This window comes from Astyanax mexicanus, chromosome 23 (genome assembly GCF_023375975.1).
Source record: "Astyanax mexicanus isolate ESR-SI-001 chromosome 23, AstMex3_surface, whole genome shotgun sequence".
NCBI lineage: Eukaryota > Metazoa > Chordata > Actinopteri > Characiformes > Acestrorhamphidae > Astyanax > Astyanax mexicanus.
Window position 1 is genome coordinate 1590001 of NC_064430.1, and position 16745 is coordinate 1606745.

Genomic DNA, 16745 nt, shown 5'->3' on the forward strand with positions numbered 1-16745 from the left:
CTCTACTGGATTAAACATGCAATCCCAGACAAAACTTAAGGATCAGTCATGTCAAAAGAGGCCACATCCTCACTCCTGTATCTTCATACACTTATTAGTATAGTATTAGTATCTTCCTAACACACATAATACAGAACATATAAACAGTGACTAAACATAACATAATTAGTTCTTCCTTGTTTCTACACCCATTAACAGTAATTTTTAATATCAATAATTACAGACTGTAGTCCTGTATCTGTTTCTCTGCATACTTTATTTTTATCCCCTTTCACTCTTATTTCATTTTTAATATTGTGTATTAAAGTGTACATATTATACCTCTTTTAACACAAGTTACAATAAGAAAATAGGTCTGTGTTCTATACAAAATATGCTCATGAAGTTCTTTACACACAATCACTCTCACAACAAGATAAAGATCCCACCAGCTCTGTTCTTACCAGTTTTATTCCCTTCCAGAACGAGCCGTTTAAGGGCTCCGACACTTTTATTAGGGTTTATACACTTTTTTCAACTAATAAATTTCCATGATTTTTTTTCATGACTTGTCCATGCCTTCAATGCAAATTTTCATGATTTTATGAAATAAAAAAAAAAGAAATAAAAAATCAACTAAAACTATAATCGAAATTGATTATAGTAGGCCTAAAATGAATCTGACACACAATCCTAATGATAAATAATTAAATGTGCGTCCTGAGATACTGAGAGCTCCATTGTGTGTAGGTTTATATTACTGCTGTGAGCTAACATTTTTTTTTAGCTCAAAATAGATTTTCTACATCGATAAACGGAAACACAAAAGATTTGTAGACCAAATTTTCATGACTTTTCCAAAACTTCCTGGGTATTTTTATTTTTCCAAAACTTGACCAGTCCTGGAAATTGCCATTTTTAAATGTTATGACTTTTCCAGGTTTTTCATGACCATACGAACCCTGTATTATGCAAAAAAGCTGTGTGCTGGCCACGCCCCATGTTTATGCCAAACGTTTACCACACATTAGTGTTATTTTGTTCTAACTGACAAGCTAGATCATGCTTAACTGTGATACAAGCACAAAAATCTCCCTCATCTGCTGACTTGGGTAGGTACAGATCCCTCCCTCAGATGAAGTCTGCTGGCTAATCATGCGGTGTACTGTCTGACCTAAACAATGTTTTTTCAATTGACCTAGTCTCTGGTGAGGGTTGACGGGGGAGGGGTGAAGCTAGAGTGGTTCAACGCAGGTTTCCTTATTGTGATGTCACAACGAGGGAGGAGCATCCAATCAGAAGCATAGAAGCAAACGATTTCTGACAAACTATTTAAACTAACTCACAGAAAGCGAATAAATGGAGTTGTTAATGCTTTGAGTGTTTATAGAGGCAGCTGAGACCCAAGTAGAAATAAAACCACGCAAAAATTGAGTTTTTATAATGTGTCTCCTTTAAACAGTTTTAAATATACTGATATTTACTATATATTGCTCTATATTGCTATTCTATAAACAACACCCCCTGCTGTACAACTCCGCCCTCGTCTCTGTGGGAGGTATAGTATACGGTATACAGCCTCTGCTTGTGGAAAACAAACATCCAGCAGAGCGTGGACCCTGGCCTGTTCCACATGCTACACTGCTAATGGGGCGCAGAGATAGTGCTAATAGGCCGCTTGCAGGCAATCCACGCCTAGGAGTTAGGAGGTCTGTCCGTGGGAACCTCAGGGCTGTGGACAGCGCTAATCTGTCTCATGTTTAAAATGAAATTATTGTAATTTTTATGCTATCAAGATCACTTTTATCCTTGTTTCTACACCCATTTTCCTTTGTTTTTTCAGCTCCACTGATCGTATATATAACACTTTGTAGTTCTATAGTAATTAGGATTGTAGTCATGTATCGGTTTTGATCACTTTTATGCAAATAAGCTTGGTGTGTTACCCCACGTAAGTGTTCACTAATGTCAACTGGCATTGGCTAGTTCGTGCTTAACTGTTAAAGAAGCACAAAACTCAGTTTTTGAAAGTTCTTACATTTCCCTTACCTACTGACTTGCCATGGACAGTTGGTACAGATTCCTCCCTCAGACGAAGTCTGCACATCAGTACCAGCATAACACATGAACACCATGCAATGCAGAGAAACAGATACTGGACTACAGTCTTTAAATTTAGAACTACAAAGTGTCCCATATGTTCATGGACCTCAAAAAAAGGATAAATGGTTCAGAAACAAGAAGGTGGTCATAATGTTGGGAATGATCTGTGTAAAATATATCATAATAAAACAATTACAAAAAAACTGAAGCTATGATGTTTTGGCAGCCATGAGTTGGGCTGAATGTGACGAGAATGTGAGAAGAATGTGCGGTAATTGTTACAGAAGCACAAAACTTGTTATTTGAAAGTTCTTACATTTCCCTCACCTACTGACCTGCCATGAACAGTCGGTACAGATTCCTCCCTCAGACGAAGTCTGCACATCAGTACCAGCATAACACACATGAACACCATGCCATGCAGAAAAGCAGATACAGGACTGCAGTTTTTAAATATAGAACTACAAAGCGTCCTATATGTTCATGGACCTCAAAAAAAGGATAAATGGTTCAGAAACAAGAAGGTGGTCATAATGTTAGGGTTGATTTGTGTAAAAGGTAGGCTGAATGTGAAGAGAATGTGAGGCGAATGTACGGTAATTGCTTTACTCGTCAGGTGATCGGACACATTAGCAGAGTACTAAAGGCCATTCAGAAGGTTTCAGGTATAATGAGGTACAAACTGCTGATAATCAGGTACTAATAGCAGATGATAACCCTTTAATTTAACCTGTATAAGCTTTAAACACAATTTGGTTCGCTTAAAATAAGTAGAACAAAATGTTCCTAAATACAACCTTAATGTTACGAGGAGTTTTTTCTTTATTTAAGATGCTTCTTTGGCATTGCTCAATTTTAGAATGTATAGAAAGGAGATTATCTAGAATATGTGCCATTTAAGTCTTTAAGATATACAGTAAATGGTTAATATGTCTTAATGGACAGTATGATCAATTAAGAAAAATCACCAAAATGCTATTTATTGTATATTACGAAATGGATTATTATGTTAAAATGTTGAGTTTCTGGACAAATATTAACATAATTATATGTCAGATTACTAACAAAATCACCAAATACTAATGTTTTTTTACTCTGAAATTTTGCATGTACACATATAGCTTTAGGAAAAAAAATAAGGGGCCACTTAAAAATGAAGAGTTTCTTTGATTTTACCAAATTGAAAACCTCTGGAATTTAATCAAGAGGAAGATGGATGATCACAAGCCATCAAACTAAACTAAACTGCTTGAATATTTGCACCAGGAGTAAAGCAGCATAAAGTTATCCAAAAGCAGTGTGTAAGACTGGTGGAGGAGAACATGATGCCAAGATGCATGAAAACTGATTAAAAACCAGGGTTTCTGAACTTTCTTTTTGTCATTTCAGGTCATTTCTCATTTTCTAAATGCTCTAAATGACAATATTTTTATTTGGAATTTGGGAGAAATGTCTGTGGTTTAGTAATGTGTAGAAGTGTGTTACTGTGTTTTACTCACTGTGACACATGAGTGACAGGCAGGAGAATACTGTCCCTCTCGGCCTCCAGCTCCAGATCATCTGCAAAACTGCTGTTTCTCTGCAGGGGGGGATGGGATTGGATCTCCAAAATCCCTGGACTCTTCTTCACTACAAACACAAACACACTCAGGGATTGTCTCGGGCTGGCAGTTTTAAGGTCAGGGTCAAAGAAACGGGCAATAACTGCAAGACCTAGACCCTGTACATTATAGAGGGGGTGTGGCTAAAGCTGAAAACATAAATATATGGAATGGGTGCAAGTTTAACAATGAGAATGAGCTTGAAACTGTGCCATTACTCACAATGTAAAATACAGGCTATCACATTATGATAGAAATCTATAGGGCAGGCACCCCTATACATTTAAAAATCTATAACTGTACAGCATCGCTTCTATAATATATATATATATATATATATATATATATATATATATATATATATATATATATATATATATATATATATATATATATATATAAAATATACTCTTCTATAATACCCTGTACTCCCTAAGCAATATTATACTACTCTATACTATCCAATACCTCCCTATACAATACTATACTGCTCTATTTTCCCCTTTACTATTAGATACTCTCCTATACTTTCCTATACAATATTATACTACGCTATATTCTGCTATATGTTCCTATACATTATTACACTACCCTATACTATTCTATACTACCCTGGAATACCCTGTACTATCTATACTAGTTGATACTTCCTTATACAATATTATACTACCCTATTTCACCCTATACATTCCTATGCTACCCTGTACGCCCTATACACTATTATACTGCTCTATTTTACCCTACACTACTTGATAATCTCCTAATCTTTCCTATTCAATATTATACTACTCTATATTCTGCTACACGTTCCTATACTTCACTATGCATTATTACACTACCCAATACTATCCTATACTACCCTAGAATACCCTGTACCATCTATACTAGTTGATACTTCCCTATACAATATTATACTACCCTATTTTACACTATACATTCCTATATTATCCAATACAATATTACACTACCCTATGCAATATTATACTATTCTATACTGCCTATACATTACTATATTTCCCTATACAATAATATACTACCCTATACTATTCTATACTATCCTATACTTCCTGTACTACCCTAGAATACCCTTTACTCCCTATACTACTCTATTATACCCTGTGCTATCTATACTACTCACATTCCCTATACAATATTATACTACCTTATTTTACCCTATACATTCCTATACTACCCAATACAGTATCATACTACCCTATACAATATTAGACAACCCTACTCTACTCTATACTCTTTATTTTTCCCTTTATTATCCTATACTCCATATACTACCCTAACCCTATATGTCTCTATACTTCCTATACAGTATTATACTACCCTATTCTCCTCCATACTCCCTATTTTACCCTATAATATCATATACTCTCTATATTATCCAATGCTACCGGAAAACCTGATACTTTTCTTACTCAATATTATCTATACTACCACTTATAATCCCCTTTGCTACTATATACTTCCCATATACTACATATTACTGAAAGGGCATAAAGGGCACCCTACAGACATGCACTCAGAAGCAACAGGAAAGTGCCACAATTAAGTATTTCCTCTCTCTGTCGGTCTGAACTGTTACTGTGGTGCTCTTTAGGCCGGGGTTAAGCAGAGCTAATAGCTAATATCAGGTTACCTGGAGGAGGGGAGAACTGGAAGGAGGTTATAGAGGTCCAGGACTGCTGCCGGTCTATTAGGGAAAGGAGTAATTCAGGTTATATATTATGCTTTATGTAATTTACAACGCTGCCAAATGAACACAGACAGAAAAAACACAAAGTAACAGGAAGAAACATGCATATATGTTCAACATATATAACAGAAAAAGCTCACAAAACCTTGATTAGGAACAGGGGTGATTTACTGTGCAGAGGCATGCAGCAATACACACTAACAGCAGCTCACCCAGTCTTCTCAGGGCAGCTGCTCCTGTCACCAGATAAAATCAGCAGGAGAGAAATCAGCAAATCATCAGCGTACAGAAATCAGTACAAACCCACAGAGTGATTTAAAGGGCGAGTACAGTACGGAGAAAATCATGATTTATCAGAATTCTGAGCAGCTAGAAGAAAAATTAAGGAAAAAGGAAGGTTTTTCCATCTATAGAACTTTAAATAAAATTTCAGGAGAGTATAAGAGCATAAAATTTTATAATGATGGTAAATATAAAAGAACATATCAATTTAATCACATACTGATAATAGTACCTGACATATCAGTACTGTACACTGTGTCCTGACTGGGGTCTCTCCCTTCATCAAAGTCGTACGTGATGGTAGGGATAGTGGGACTCGACGGCCCATTATCTTTCTCGCTGGTTTTTACCTTTCTCCTCATTTTCACCTTAAAAAAAACAAACAAATAAATAAATAAAAAATTTTCCAATCCTGTAATATAGACGTTAACGTACAATATATGTCTAAATGTTTGTGGACACATCTTCTAATGATTGAATTCAGTTGCATCAAATGCTGGCACATACAGTACCTTAAATTAATTGTTTTTTAATTGCTTTAAAATGTTCTTCATTTTTAGATTAATACTAAAATCATCCAAACTATGAAGAAAAAATGTTTAGTAAACAAAAAAGTGTTCAATAAACCAGAATATTTGTTATATTTCAGAAATTTTAAAGTAGCATCTCTTATTTAGATTTATTTAGTTTTACTCATCTCTACCTCATAAAACTGACTGAGAAAATCCAGTAGGGTCACCTGGAATTCAGGCTTTCAGTTAACAGCTGTGCTGAACTCATCAAGAGTTAATTACTTGAATTTCTTGTCTCTTAATAAAGTGTTTGAGAGCATCAGTTAAAGTAAAGTAGTGAAGAGGTAGAGTTGGTTTTAGAATTTTAGGAACTTTAAAAGTATCCTTAAGTGCAGTCACAGCAAAGACCATCAAACACATTATAATGATGAAACTGGCACTCATCAGGACCGCCCCAGGAAATAATAGAAGAGCTAGAGTTTCCTCTGTTGTACAGGATAAGTTAATCAGAGTTACCAGCCTCAGAAAGCGCTAAAAGTTAACAAACAGCTCCCAGATAAGAGCTTCTAAATGCTTCTTCACTGAGTATTTTGGTTTGTTTAACACTGTTTTTAAGTTACTACATGATTCCTTATGTGTTCCTTCATAATCTGATAGATCACTTTACTATTCATTTACTATGTAGGAAAATGTAGAGAATTAATGCCAGTGGAATAGGACTTCATGCTTTTCTACACTTTTGGTCACGACACAAAGTAAAAGACTGATGATGCACCGTGATAAAATCATGTTGTTAGTTAATGTTTCCTTATATTTCTCATAGGGTGAAATAAATCCATCATACATACAGTTTTCTTTGCCTTAGGACTCGACGCCGAGGGGTGAGCCGTCATGGGTTTTCTTCGTACAAACATCTTATAAGTGGAAGAGTCTGGGTTCTCGATGGCAAAGCACCTCCAGGATGTCTAAAACAGATGAATAATATAAAGGGAAATTAGAAAACATCTGTATTTTAAGAGAAATTAAATCAGTTAAGACTAACCTGTATAAGACAAGCGGCTGCAGGGATCTGTCTGTTGAAGTGCTTCTGTCTCTGTTTCTGCTGTACTTTCAGGGCAAAGCCTGAACCCAGGATACCCTAAAAGTCAATACATAAATAAATACATTAATAAATAAATGCTAGTTTTCATTATTGTAAAGTATTTAAAATATAAAATAGGATTTGGTGTATGACTTACAGCAGGAAGAGCAAAAAAGGAAATGGCGAAGACAGAGAAACAGGAGCCAATGGTCTTCCCTATCCAGGTCTGTGGCACTTTATCTCCATAACCAATCGTGGTTACCGTTACCTAAAACGAGGAAAGGAACATAGCATATTTGTATGATGAATCAATGTATCTCAGCTCTACATAATCTCTGTTGGTTCACCCAAAAGCTTCAGAATATGAATTTCCTCTCATCAAACTCCACTTTTAAACTCTAAAAAGGTGTTTACCACTCCCCACCACAGAGCATCAGCATAGCTGCCAAACTCTGTGACTCCATCGCCGTCTACTGCGTCTTTCTCTGCCAGGTAGACAAAATAGGAGGCGAAGATCAGCGCCAAGAATCCAATATAAAGAGTGGTGATCAGCTCCTGGAAGAATATATTCATTATAAAAACATTTAAATATGTATAGTATATTGTGCAGTAATTTATAGCCTATTTTAGCTATCTTTAGGCGAGCCATCAACTGCTCACTGTGCAGCTTGATTTAGGGCGTTTCAGTGGGTCTTTGCTATCCTAACGGCAGGTAAAGTACACCTTGCTCGGCTCAAAACTCGCAAAAGGCATGTACTAATTCAACTAAATTAATTATGGGTGTGTGTTTTGGGTGTAACGTGAAATAAACCAATCAGAGTGTCTCTTGCTCATCATTCTCTTTAAGAGTAGAACCAGGTGAGCTCTGTCTTTGGTGGATTGCTATTGTAACGGTGCAGCTACCTGGACGTGTTCAACAAACTCTTCTCAGCAGAGGAAACTGAGCTGCTGGTTGACGCTGTGAAGGAGCTCCAGCAGCTCATTTACGGGAACAGCAATGTTATTTTATTTACTATTCTGTTTATTGTGTTACAGAGATAGCGATGAACGTCTGACTGTTGACGTCTGTCTAGGTTGTATTCAGTCAGTGGAGCTCCTGTGTTTTCTGTTACCAAGATAAACAAGCAAAACTCCAGAAATGTACCTGAACACACCTCATTTCCAGAACACCACGCCCATCAGTGTAGATATATTCAGAAGCTCTGCTGCTATTTAAACGATATAGTTGGAAGGTGTGAAAATAGACTGTTGATGTGGTGTAAGATAGCGATGAACATCAGGGTGCAAAGAGTAGTATAGGTAGATGTGCCTAATATTCCAAACCAATTGATATTCAACTCAAAGTAATCTAAAAGGCACTATTGCATAACTCTCAAAGTTATAATCTCACTGTGTGAGTAGTAAAGAACATAAATTGTTAATTGATTAAAGAAATCTTTACCTGTCTGTGAATGAAGACCACTGAGCCCAGCAGCCGCCATGTTCCTCCCTGCCGATCCACATGCAGCATTCGCAGAATCTGCAGGAAGCGGATTCCTCTGGGCCAAAACAACAACATATGTACTACATTAGTACCAGACATTTATAAAGAAGCTGTTCCTACACTGCTGTTCCTAAAGCCACTGGACAGCAGTATGTAAAATCACTATAACATCACTCGGTCGGCATACTTTTATCTTCGTCATATAAACCGCCTCCGTTCCTCTCTCACTTCGGACAATACTTCCATTTTGGTTCACTCTCTGGTCACTTCCCGCCTGGACTATTGTAATTCTCTTCTGTTTGGTCTCCCCCTCAAGTCCCTTCATAAGCTACAACTGGTGCAGAATGCTGCTGCCCGTGTCATCTCTAGAACCCCATCCTTTCACCACATCAGTCCCGTTTTACAGCAGCTCCACTGGCTCCCAGTTAAATCCCGTATTGACTATAAACTTATACTTCTCACATTTAAGGCTATCCATCATCTCGCCCCTCCATATCTCACCAACCTCCTTCACATAAACAGACCTAGTCGCACTCTCAGATCTTCCTCATCTGTTAGTCTCACTGTTTTCCCAGCCCGATTGACCACCATGGGGTTAAGAGCTTTCAGCCGGTCTGCCCCCCGTCTTTGGAACTCTCTCCCATCAGACATCCGTAATATTGACTCTCTCCACATTTTCAAATCACGCCTCAAAACGCACCTGTTTAGGATAGCATACAATCTTTAGTCTGCTCCCTCATTTTATGATATTTTTAAATTGCTTCCCTATTTTTACTGTTGTTTTAATGATGTTTGTATATGTTTTCTGCTTTGTTTTCATTGTATTATGTACGGTGACCTTGAGAGTCCTGAAAGGCGCCTTTAAATAAAATGTATTATTTATTATTTAAAATGATTATGAAATGTTGTCTTGGTAAACGAAACTGGATTACCTGACAGCAGAGGTAGCGAAGACCTGCCCATTAGAGCCCACTGAGAGAACAATGACTGAGGCCACCACCACTATTAGGTCTGTAGGCAAAGAAAGGGTTTATGGGAATGAAGTTTTGTAGTATTATAATAACAGTAGCTTTTGAATAATGAGACTAAAACGGTCTAATAATAATTAGGGATGCACTAAAATAAAAGATTTTGGACAAAAACAAAATTGAACAGAATTTTACTTTTAGCTTTTTTTATTTTAGGTCAAAAAAAAAAAAAAAAAAAAAAACAAGCCGAGTTAAGACGCTTAAGACTAAAACTAAAGACTAATACTAACTTGGGACACAGCAAAATGAATACCGAGCACAGTTTTTTAACAGGTCAAGACTTATAATTATTAATAAAAATTAAAATTAGGGATGAACAGAAAATAAAATGTTTTTGGTCAAAACCAAAACTGAAAAATGTTTCTTTTTTTTTTTGTCTGAAGGTGGAATATTTAATAAAGAACACAGTTTTTAACAGGTTGAAACTAAAACGCAAACTGAACAAAATTGTATTTTTGTCCGAAGTCAAAAAAATTTTAATTGTCAACTAAAACTAAAATTAATAAATACAAACTAGTGATGCAGCAAAATTAGTTTTTGATCAAACCCACAGTCAAACAAAATGTATAATTTGTCTGGAAGAAGAATATTGAACATCGGACAGACCTTTTCACAAACCAAGGCTAAAACTTGTTAATAATTAGATATGCACTAAAATTAGGCATTTACACTAAAATAAAACATATGCACTAAAATAAAAGAGACTTTTGAGAATAAGGGATGCAACAATATGATAATTATTGGTCAAAACAGAAACCGAACAAAAAATTTGTACCACTTTAAAATAAGACTACCTTTATAAAGGGTTTATAAATGGTTTACAATTAGTTTATTAATGGTTACTAATTAGGTTGTAAATGCCTTAAAAATCATTAATAATCAGTTATAACACATACATAGGAAGGGCAACAATGACTTGTTGTTTGCCAAATAGTGAACCCACAGCCATCTCTATTGCTGTTATTTTTAGGTATGTGTTATAACTGATTATTAATGATTTTTAAGGTAATAGCCCAAATATATTTCTCATAAATATATATCTTGCTTAAAACATTATTTGTTGAACACTGGACATCTTTAATATCACGGAAAAGGGAAAACACACCTAGAAATCACAATATGACTATTTAAAAAAATCTGTGAGTCACTGTTCAAAATATATATTTCTTTTCGCTTATTTTGCATTTTCAGCTTAAATGATTTTGTTTGCCGAATATTCTATACACATCCTCAATAATAATAGCTAATAAAACGTAAAACTTTAAGAGGGTTATCGAGAGTTTATGACACTTTTAAAACAGGACGGTGTAAACTCAACAACCACGATCTTACCAATAATAGAGATGGGCTTCCTAGCGAAGCGAAGTCTTCCCAGAATTCCCACGTATTTGCTGCGGCATCCTGCTGACCACAGCCTCACCACATACTCCACTCCAAAGAACACCACCAGCACAATTTCCTGCCAAACAGACACAACACAGGTTCCTATCTCCACCACGTATTACACAATAGCAGGTTTCAGGTCTTCCACAATGGGCATCACTGACGGCATTTGTTTAAATTGAATAGAATTATAGTAAAGTGTGGTCAGCTGTTTCAGTAACTACGATCGCCTGCTGCAAATAAAGGTATATATGCAGTAAACAGTGGCGATTTATTGTGTGATAGAATAGACAGAATGCTTTTCATAGCAAGCTTGGTTTGTGGATCGGTTTGTTATAAAATTCTCCAGAAGATTAGCCCATTTGAAACCATTATAAAGGTATTTTAAAGAAAAAAAAAGCTTCTATTGTTCTTTGTTCTGAGGGATGTAATAAGCTGAGCACTGACTACATATTGTTTTCTTTTTCTGAGGTGGGTTTAAATTAGTTCTTTCATTTTTTTTTAAATGTTTTACGTTGTAGAAAAATTGTAAAAAATTATATAGCAAACAAAAAAAAACTCTTAAACAAACCAGGATTTGTTTTATATTTTACATTCTTCAAAGTAGTACTTCTTGTTTAGATCAGATTTGCTGGATTTTCTGAGTCAGCTTTATGAAGTAGAGTCTCCTGGAATTCAGGCTTTCAGTTAACAGCTGTGCTGAACTTATCAAGAGTTAATTACTTGAATTTCTTGTCTCTTAATAAAGTGTTTGAGAGCATCAGTTAAAGTAAAGTAGCGAAAAGGTAGAGTTACAGGTAAACAGTGAATAGTGAATATTTGAGTAATGTTCGAATCCAGATTATGAGAAGAAACAACTACTCAACTAAATAAAGAATAAAATATTTTAGGAATAAATTAAGGTCAGTCAATCTGAAAAAGACGTGAACTTCAGGATTTCAGTCATCGCAAATACTATCAAAAACTTTAGAACGATGGAACTGGCACTCATCAGGACTGTCGCAGGAAAGGAAGAGCAAGAGAACTCGAAAACCACAAAAACAAAGCTAAAAACAGCTAAAAACATTTAATCTTTGACCAGGCTCTGTAAAAAGAGTGAATTAAAGAAAGATATTGGGACCAAAATATGCTCAATTTGTTAAAATGTCCAGATGAGTTGTGTTTATTATTACCATATTAACACTGACAGCACTAATATGTATAAAAAGTTGTGTAATCGAGTGGTTTTGCCGCGTTGGCGGGGTTGACAGGCGTCGTGTGGGAACACAGGGAAGCCGGTTCATGGTCACGACCAACAACAGCAGTTGCCCTCTGTCTCGCTCTTTAACAGAAGTACACAAAGGGAGGCTCAGACTGTGCCCAGTTCAGCCCATTCAGAGCCCACAGGATCCAGACAGGGATGAGTTATGAGGCTGGCTGTGCTGTGAGCAGTCTGAAGGACTGGGCAGCCTGGGAAAGAGGCCGGTCCTGGCACTGGGCAGACGGGCAACTCGTCCAAATCTGCCCTGTTAGAATGGAGAGAATAACAGGCTCAGGTCGGGCCTGCTGCACCCGAGCAGGGGGTTAAACTGGAGGAGTTGGGGGGAGAAAAAGATTAAGAAAAGAAGAAATGAGCAGGATCAGAGCGAGGGACGAAGATCATACCAGGACATTATGAATCTAAAGCGGTTCCATATTACGGCAAGCACTAGGGGTGGTATAATATTGCCCACCCCTAGCAAGCAGTAAAGAAAAAATGACTAAGGAATGAAGGTCAATCCAGTTTAAGACTTTGAAAGTATCCTCAAGTGCAGTTGCAAAGACCATCAAAAACGTTATGATGAAATTGGCACTCATCAGGACTGCCCGCAGAAAGAAAGAGCAAGAGTTACATTTTGAAAGATTTTAACAACAGTTAATCAGTCTCAGAAATCTGCAGTTTTTTTACACATTTGCAATGTCAAAATGTCATGTTTTCTCTGTAAAATAAATAAACAAAATTACAGAGAGAGAGAGAGAGAGAGAGAGAGAGAGATAGATTACATTACATTACATTACATTACATTTGGCAGACGCTTTTGTCCAAAGCGACTTACAATATTGAAGTGCAAATAATAGCAGAGGTTAAGTACAAAAATAATAGAAGTTAAAAATAACTAGATATAGATCAAAGTCTGCATTTCATGGTATTTTTATGATAACAATACTCTTGACGATCTGACAAAACACTGTTTTAAAAAAAAAAAAAACATATATTTAAAATAAATCAAGAATATACTACTTCCGCAAAATGAAAATGAAATTTTATTACTGCACCTCTAACTGGTCCAGAATGTCATGATGCTAATAATAACGCACTCCAAATATCTCCATGTATCCAGGATTAAAGTAAAATAAATGATACTGTACAGATATAATCTGTCTGTAGTAGATATATAATGGGAAATGAGAACAGTGTGAATTTTTCTTTTGCTAAAAACAGTAAAAAAAAAGTAGTACCCTGTGATGTGATAATTAGGTGTAGGTGATATAGCACGATATTTGTTCCATATTTGTTGGCAATACTATTGCGCCCAATGACACAGGCTAAAACATACAATACAAACATTGTTTGGAAGACAAAGATTGTTTGGATGGTCATTGTAGAAGAATATTAAAAGTAATTTGTTTCTTTCAATTTCTCAATTCTCTTTTGTTTTATTTTCTTATGTCTTTGAAATAAAAAATTGACAAAATGCAGAATCCTCCTTAAAGAAGAAGGTAAATTGGATTTCCACTCTAAATTAGCTTTCTACAAAGCGTCCACATCTAAGCAACCATCAAAGAGCTAATTATTGAAGTACCTATTCACTGCTGAGACCAGCCGAGCCCACAGCACCCCAGCCCAGCCCAGCGCTCAGTATCTAATTAACTCTAGGCTACTGACCACACTGACCAGCTGTCATGTAAAGGTCTGGGTGGACGGCCGGTGGGCGCCAGGGGCCATGAGAGAAGCTCATGGGGAGACGGAGGAAATGAGACCCCAGAGGCTCAGCCTCGCCCCGTTCCCCCGGCAATGAGATTTCCCATTCAGAATGCAGCTGGAATGTGGTCACCGAGACGGGCAGAGGAACGGGTCAGCCGGCAGCATCGGGCGGCATCATTTCACCAGATTACATTACGTATTCATGAAAAAATAGCTTCCACTGGGAGCCTGGCATGACAACAGTAGACACGAACCTGTGATGATTCAGCAAAAATAATAGTTCAATAATAATATGATCCAGACTAGGGGTGGGCAATATTATATCGTATACAATATATCGTGACACAGAAATATTGTGATATTAAAAATCCATATCGTGATAACAGGGCTGTTCTGTCTTAAAAGTAGTCTATTATTTACTGTGAAGCTTTAGGTGTATTTATTGTATAATTGTTTTAGTTTGCAGTTTATATGCATGCACTAAATATTCTGCAATATTATTTGCTGCATTATATTATTTTATGCTATATTATTTATTTTGCCACATTATTATTATTCTGTTATACTCTTATACTATATTCCTGAAATTAATTAATTATTTTTTTGTTTTCCTATATCACCAATTATATCGTTATTGCAAAAATACCCTGAAATATCGTGATATTATTTTAGATCCATATCGCCCACCCCTAATCCAGACTATGACGGCACACATAAGGAATCATGTAGTAATTTATTTTTATTTTTTTTAAATGAGTTAAACAAACCAAAATTTTAAAGTTCTTGAAATTCCTCTTTTTTGATTGACTAACCTTCATTTTTTCTTTATTTAGTTGAGTAGTTCTTTGCATAATCTGGATTAGATCATTACTCAAATATTCACTATTCACTGTATACCTGTAACCCGCTTTACTTTAACTGATGCTCTCAAACTTTACATTAAGAGTCTAGAACTCTTGACGAGGCACAGCTGTTAACTAAAAGACTGAGAAAATGCTAAGTTAAAAGTGAAGCTGTCATCTAAGCAAGAGGTGCTACTTTGAAGAATGTAAAATATAAAACATATTCTTCTCAAAGTGTTTGTTACATTGACTCCTTAACAGTTTAGTCAAAGTGTTATTAAATAAAAGCAAAATATGTTTTTGTGTCGTAATTTTGTGTTGGTTTAGGGCAATTCTAATATATATTTTTTTCCCTTTTTAAAGACCTCAGGCATAAAATATTCACTTCTATTAAAACTTGGAAAGAAGACAGAATGATCAAATTAAAACATTTTAAAAATTGACTGTAAGTAAATAATAATAATTAAATGTATAATGCACATATTACAACTGAATTTAAAATATGTATAACATAGAGTTCCATTGAAATTTCCTTCAAAACAGTCCACATAGAAAGCCATACTAGGTGATACAGTTTTTATGCTGATTGGCAGTAGTTGCACAATCAGATTGAATTATTAATGAAGTTTAACACCTTGTTTAATAAGATTAAGTGACTCATATATGTTCTACCAAATGTTTAAGCAGAGTAATAAAGGTAAAGCTGTATTGCTATGATAAATATAGTCCCTAGGGATGAACTGTGTTATAAAATTGGTGACAAAATATGCTATGGGCTTCTATAAACTTTATGAATTTTCTCTTTTTTTATTTGCATTATTTGAGGCCTGAAAGTTCTGCATCTTTTTTTTTGGTATTGTTATTTCAGCCATTTCTCATTTTCTGCTAAAAATAAATGCTCTAAATGACAATATTTATTTTTATTTGGAATTTGGGAGAAATGTCCGTAGTTTTTTTTTTTTAAATAAAACAACAATGTTCATTTTACTTTTTTGCACACTTCTTGCACTATTTTTCAATAGTGATAATATTGATAGCCTGTATAGAGTTAATATTAAATTTACAATGTATAAAAGTATAAAAAGAAAAATAACCCATTGAATGAGAAGAGGAGTGTTCAATCTTTTCTCTTGTACTGTATACAGCTTAAAACATATTTTTAAAAATGCATAAAATGCAAAAAGCTGTGGTGACAAAACGTGCTATGGGCTAACCTGTGAAATGCTCACTGTTAACTTCACCATGGAAAACAAAGGAGAGGCATTTGCCGGTGAAGAGGGGAGGAGGGGTAGAGTGTCGGGCAGAGGGATGATCAGTGAGGTGAAATATGGCTGTTTTAAGGGCGATTCCTAACACTAACCTCTGTAACTCATGGTTAGGAATATTCACAACCTGCAGGGGTTAGGAAGTGCTTTTAGCTCCTAATAGCTAACGACTCTTAGTGATGTAAACACACACTGCATAGAGCTAATTGGGGTTTTGTTCAGAGGAGAAGGAGCTTCATTTGGAGAAGTAAAGGCTGACGGATAATGTTTCCCTTGTTTTAAATCAGCTGAATCACAAACAAGGTCAATTTTATGGCCAGTAGTCTCTTTAGCATGGAGTAAAACATTACCATGCATGACTCGGGCCAAACTGAGGCCAAGGCTCATTACATATTCATAGATGTTTAAAGCGCTCAAAGCGGTCCATCATTATTGAGGCCTTTAAAGGGTTACAGTTTAATAGTTGGCTGTCGAGGGGGGGTTTGGTGGGTTGTGTTAAAAACACTTAGCTTTCATTTACAAAGACATGGCCATCTG

At 35.8% G+C, this 16745-nt stretch overlaps 1 protein-coding gene across 2 annotated transcripts in view; it reads right to left on the reverse strand.

Annotated features, from left to right (window-relative positions):
* The window catches only part of kcnq1.1 (potassium voltage-gated channel, KQT-like subfamily, member 1.1), an 87717-nt gene that overhangs the window by 43237 nt on the left and 27735 nt on the right, over positions 1-16745 (reverse strand). The window contains exons 3-13 of one of the 2 annotated variants that reach the window (XM_022665269.2): positions 11107-11233; positions 9679-9757; positions 8705-8801; positions 7678-7818; positions 7421-7531; positions 7225-7320; positions 7031-7147; positions 5903-6038; positions 5601-5624; positions 5332-5385; positions 3582-3711 (exon numbers count right to left, since the gene is read on the reverse strand). In XM_022665269.2, the coding sequence (XP_022520990.1) occupies positions 3582-3711; positions 5332-5385; positions 5601-5624; positions 5903-6038; positions 7031-7147; positions 7225-7320; positions 7421-7531; positions 7678-7818; positions 8705-8801; positions 9679-9757; positions 11107-11233 (1112 nt within the window). The remainder of the gene's footprint in view (positions 1-3581; positions 3712-5331; positions 5386-5600; positions 5625-5902; positions 6039-7030; positions 7148-7224; positions 7321-7420; positions 7532-7677; positions 7819-8704; positions 8802-9678; positions 9758-11106; positions 11234-16745) is intronic. The other variant, XM_022665270.2, reaches the window with a different exon arrangement.